Raw genomic sequence first — 5,981 nt, 5'->3', positions numbered from 1 at the left:
TTTCCCTTTTGCTCCTTCTAGCCTTTTCTTCATGTTGCCTATAAGGACCTTGTTACTCGATTCCGCTTGTCCGTTTGCTTGTGGGTATCTAGGCGTAGATGATAAGATAAATGTTCCATTCTTTGCAGAACTTCGTGGTCTTATTGCTGATGAACTGAGATCCATTATCTGTAATGATCTCTGCTGGTACTCCGAATCTACTCAGGATGTTTCTTTTTATAAACGAGATGGCATGTTTGTCCTTGATTTCCTTGTACGCTTCTGCTTCAATCCATTTTGAAAAGTAGTCTGTCATTGCTAAGAAGTATACTCTTTGTCCTGATGACGGGGGTAGCTTCACTATATCCATTCCCCACTTCATGAATGGCCAAGGCGTTAGTGTTGGATGTAGCTCCTCTGATGGTTTGTGTGTCAAAGGTGCGTGCCTTTGGCATGCTAAACATTTCTTGGCGAACTCCGCAACATCTTTTCTCATGCTAGGCCAATAGTATCCCATTCTGAGTGCTCTGTTGGCTAGATTCCTTCCTCTTGAATGGTTTCCGCATTCCCCGCTATGTAGGGACTGTAAGACTTGTTGTGCTTCCTCTTTCTCTAAACATCGTAAAAAGGGACCTGCTGCAGATTTCTTGAAGAGTACATTGCTGATTAAGCAATACTTGGAGGCTTTCAGGGCGAATGCTTGAGCTTCTACTTTCCCTGTTGGTACTGTTTTGTCCAGAAGGTATTCCTTTAGCGGTGTTGTCCAGCTATTGCCTTCTTTCCCTGTAGAACCTATTTGAACTTCGCAGACGTTCATGGTTGAGTCTTTCTCTATGGCCGGAGAGAGTACGTGCACTAGGGGGATAGCTCCAAATTCTTCTGGATTAACATTTGATCCCAAGTTTGCCAGGGCGTCTGCTTCAGTGTTCATATTCCTAGGTACCTGGTCTATCTTGAATTCCTTGAACTTCTTAATGAGTTTATTTGTGACTTCTAGGTAAGCAATCATCCTGGTATCCTTTGCCGCATATTCTCCGTTGATTTGATTTACCATGAGTAGGGAGTCTGAGATTACCTCTAGATGTTGTATCTTCATATCCCTTACGACGGTCAATCCTGTGATCAATGCTTCGTAATCAACTTCATTATTGGTGGCTTTGAAGTTGCATCTTATTGCCTGTGCTATCTTGTCTCCTTGGGGTGAAGTCAGTACTACTCCTAAGCCTACACCGCGTATGTTCGCTGCGCCATCTGTATGGAGTATCCACTTCTGTGTAGCCTTTGGCTCTTGTAATGTCAATACTTCTTTTTGCGCTTCTTCCTCAAGGGTTGGACTGAAGTCTGCTACAAAGTCTGCCAAAGCTTGTGATTTGATTGCAGTCCTAAGATCGTATTGTACATCGTACCTGCTCAGATGTAAGGCCCATTTCTCCATCCTTCCTGACATTTCTGGCTTTCTCATGATGGCTTTGATGGGGTAGTTGGTGCGAACTCGTATGGAATGGCTTTCAAAGTATGGGCGTAGCTTTATTGAGGCAGTAACTAGGGCCAAAAAATTTTTCTCTAAGGACGCGTACCTTGTTTCCGCGCTGAGTAGGGTCTTGCTTACGTAGTAGATTGGGAATTGTTCCTTGCCTTCTTCTCTTGTAAGGACTGCGCTGATCGTCCCTTCAGAAACTGCGAGGTACAATTGGAGGGGCTCCCTTTCCTTAGGTTTAGAGAGAATCAACGGGTTGGCTAAGTACTCTTTTAACTTCAGAAATGCCTCTTCGTGTTCCTGCTCCCACTTGAATTCCTTGTTTTTCTTTAGTACCTCGTAAAAGGCTATGTTCTTGTCTGAAGATTTTGAAATGAACCTGTTCAGTGCTGCAATTTTCCCTGTTAGGCTCTGTACATCCTTCTTTGATTTTGGTCGTTCCAGATCTAGAATGTCCTTGACTTGGTCTGGGCTGGCTTCTATTCCTCTTTGTGTAACCATGTATCCTAAGAACTTTCCTGACTGTACTCCGAATGTGCATTTTGTGGGGTTCAACTTCATACCGTACTGCTTTAGGATGGCAAATGCTTCTTTAAGGTCTCTAACGTGCTCTTCTGCCTTCTTGGATTTAACCACCATGTCCTCTATATATACTTCTATTGTGTTCCCAATTTGTTTTTCAAACATCTTGTTCACCAGCCTTTGATATGTCGCTCCTGCGTTCTTCAATCCGAAAGGCATTACTTTGTAGCAATATATTCCTTGACTAGTGATAAAGGCGGTCTTCTCTTGTTCATCCTTGTGCATGAGGATTTGATTATAACCACAGTACGCATCCATGAAGGACAGCAGCTCGTATCCTGTTGTGGCGTCTACCATTGCATCAATATGAGGTAGGGGGAACGGATCTTTTGGGCATGCCTTATTGATATCTGTGAAGTCTATGCAGATTCGCCATTTTCCGTTCTTCTTCCTGACTACCACTACATTAGCGAGCCATTCTGGATATTTTACCTCTCTGATCTTTCCAGTCTTCAATAGGTTTTGGATTTCCTCGTTGATAATCTTGTTCCTTTCTGGCGCAAATTTCCTTCTCTTCTGCTTTACTGGTGTATGCATTGGGTCTACATTCAGCTTGTGAGTAATTACATCTGGAGAGATGCCTTTCATGTCTTCATGAGTCCAGGCGAACACATCTTTTTCTTCTTCTAAGAAGGCATATATTTGTTGTCGGAGATCTGGCTTCAATTCTGACCCTATCTTGACCTTTTGATCTGGGTGTTTGGGGTTCAACTGGACTTCTGTGGCTTCTTGCTCTTCTGCTATGCTCAACTTCTCTTGGCCCAGTTGACCCTCTAATTGCTATGCTGGACTCTTTTCTGCAGATGTTGCTTTTAATGCGATCTTGTAACATTCTTTGGCCTCTTTAGGGTCTCCTCTGATTTCTTGAATACCCCATCTGGTAGGGAACTTAATGACTTGATGGTATGTAGAGGGGATGGCCTTCATCTCATGTATCCAGGGTCTGCCTAAAATAATATTGTATAAGGATAGAGTGTCGATCACCAGGAACTTGACTTGTAGGATGACTCCTTTCGCATAGGTAGCTAATGTGATCTCCCCACTTGTCTTCTTGGTTTCTCCACTGAATCCCACTAGCATTGTTGACTTATGGATGATGTTCTTTTCGTCTATGTTCATATGTTTCAGAGTATCGAGCATGATGATGTTTGCAGAGCTTCCGTTGTCAACAAGGATTCGCTTGATCATACAATTTCCAATTGGGAGTGAAATTACTAGACCGTCATGATGGCCTTCTACTGCGACGCTTTCTTCAAACATAATGGGAATGTCTATTTTGGATTTTTCCCTTCTTTCTGGTTGATCCTTATTGCTCTCCTTTGCGTATCGCTTTGCTGCTGAGTATGTTAAGCCGCACACTTCTGATCCTCCTGATATGAAACAGATGGTTTTGACAATTGGGGGCGGAGGTGGAGGACCTCCCTGCTTTGATTCTCTTTCTTTCCCTGGAGCTTTAGATCTGTCTGACAGGAGTTCTTTGAGATAACCTTTCTTCAGTAGGTAAGCAACTTCCTTTCTGAGCGCAACATATTCATCGGTTGTGTGACCAATATCTGAATGGAAATCGCACCACCTGGACGGGTCTTTCTTCTCTCCAGGCCTATCATTCTTTCTGGGCCATTGCACAGTATCCCCCATCTTATTTAGGGTCCTAATTACTCCTGCAGGGTTAACATTGAAGCAATATTCATGTAATTTAGGTGGGAGCTCAGGATCTTCCCTCCAGTCGGAGAATTCTTCTTCAACAACATTGACTGATCCTTCATCAAAGCGGGAACGTTGATATGGCTTAAATCGGTGATCTCTTATGGGAAAGTTGATGTTCCTTCTTGATTGGCGATCTGGCTCAAGAGTCTTTCTTGCATAAGTATCCTCCTCGAATCTGACTTGAGCCATAGCTTTGGCTTGCACATCTTCAAAGGTTGTACAAGGATATTTGGTCAACTCCTTGTAGAGCTCACTATGGTGTAGCAGCCCTCTTCTGAATGCTTCGATTGTTGTAGGAGCATCACACTTGTGTATCCCAATCTTCTCCCTGTTGAACCTGTTTAGATAGTCCCTCAAGGATTCACCATGTCTCTGCACAACACGGTACAGATCTGAAGACTGCTTCTCGATTTTTCTGCTGCTAGCAAACTGGATCTTGAATAGGTTTACCATTCCTGCAAAAGATCGAATTGTCCCATCATCTAAATTAATGAACCAAGTTAGAGCTGGACCTGATAGCGTGGCTCCAAGGCCTTTGCACATGATAACTTCCCTTATATCTCTAAGGATCGAGCTTGTCATCATCTTTTGCTTGTATAGGGACACATGCTCATTAGGGTCCGTTGTTCCGTCATACATGGTCATGTTAGGCGTGTTGAACCTCTTCGGCACCTCTACCATGGCGATCTCTTCTGAGAAGGGAGATTCTATATAGCCATCTGCTGCTTCTTCTTCCATGGGTTTCGGCATTCCAGGAATTTTGGCGATTTTGGCCTCGATTTCCTTGAGGTATTCCTTGACCATCTTCTCTACCTTTCCTTCTTCGGATCCTTCCTGATTGTTCTTCTTGAAGGTTCCTGCATCCAAAAAGTCTAGATTCAGGGTTGCTTCCCTGTTGTTAGATCCTTTTTCCCCGTTAGGGGTGTGAAAGGTTCCGGACATGTCAAGCTGCATGGCTATACTTTCAGTGCTCTTTCTAGTGTTAACGGTTTTAGATGCGACTAATTGTATTTGGATCCGAAGGGCTTTATTTTGTTTGGTAAGACTGGTGAGTTTGGCTTCAGTTTGGACTTTTTGGGCCAGCAGTGTTTCGATTTGGCTTTTCTGTTGGTCTAAGGTTTGGCGGAATGCATTCATTCCTTCATTAATTTCGGCAATGGTAAAGGGTACTGGTTGCCTAGTCATGGTGTTTGTTTTGGTTTTTGGCGAATCGGTAGGTTAATTGACTATCAGCCCCACGGTGGGCGCCAAATTGTTTGGGCAAATCTCAGCTAGGACATCTAAGAATTTGCTATGTTTTGAGGGGTAATAACAATCATACTACCAATAGTATCTAAAGCGAATAAGAACTACAATAAAGCAATAAATAATCAATAAGTAAGCAATATATATTCAATAAGAACAAGAAGATGAGATTAGAGACACAATACTAAGTAAGGACAAGCCTCCTTGTTCAGTAGGGACGGAGTTCTGTAGATAAAAGTAGAGCAAATCGTTTATATTTAATTATATGTGAGTGTACATGAGTGTTAAAATGCTTAATTCTTCTTATTTATACCTAGGAATCCCTAGGGTTTACATAGATATTCAGAATATATTTGAAATGTAGAAGATCCCCTTGATTTATTTTGTTCCCTGTTCTGTAGGTGTATCTTTGGCAAGTATCTTCTTGATTGATGCTCTTGATGCTGCTTTCCTTGTTTACTCCATTCACGCCGTTTTATTTATTTTGCTGAATCCTTGATCTTGGATTAATTCCCTAAGCATACTGGGTCGTATGTTAATATGGGCCCAACAAATACTTAATGTCAAGCATACACGAGCATAACTCCAACTCCACTGCTTAGAGTTTAATGCGAGTAGTGTCCTTCGATATCTTCGCATCTTTCCAATTGGAAGGCTTCACACTATGATGATTCTATGGTTGTTCAGAGTGAAAAAATGATGAAAGACCCTATATCCATCCGCATCAAGATCACCTTGATTGTCTAAAAAAATAATATTATAAAGATAATATGATAAACACTTATACTATTTCTATTTTTTGAAAATTAGAAAAGTTGAATTAATATAATATGTAATTATTACATGATATTATAATAATTTTAAAAACCTACACTTCCTTCGTTTTTTTTTTTAAATATTGCTCACTTGTCTTTTAAGAAAGTTTCACGAATATTGCACCATATCCATTTTAGGAAAAAAAAAAATCTATGTTCATTCTACAAATACCTAA

At 41.5% G+C, this 5,981-nt stretch overlaps 1 protein-coding gene across 1 annotated transcript; it reads right to left on the bottom strand.

Annotated features, from left to right (window-relative positions):
- Positions 1 to 2,818: 2,818 nt before the first annotated feature.
- LOC110712985 lies at positions 2,819 to 4,699 on the bottom strand. Its single transcript, XM_021891444.1, has one exon. It carries the CDS (start codon positions 4,697 to 4,699, stop codon positions 2,819 to 2,821), a length of 1,881 nt encoding a protein of 626 aa, XP_021747136.1.
- Positions 4,700 to 5,981: the final 1,282 nt, after the last annotated feature.

The sequence above is a fragment of the Chenopodium quinoa genome, unplaced genomic scaffold (genome assembly GCF_001683475.1).
Source record: "Chenopodium quinoa cultivar QQ74 unplaced genomic scaffold, ASM168347v1, whole genome shotgun sequence".
NCBI classification, from domain to species: domain Eukaryota; kingdom Viridiplantae; phylum Streptophyta; class Magnoliopsida; order Caryophyllales; family Amaranthaceae; genus Chenopodium; species Chenopodium quinoa.
This window is presented reverse-complemented; position numbering and strand designations above follow the sequence as displayed.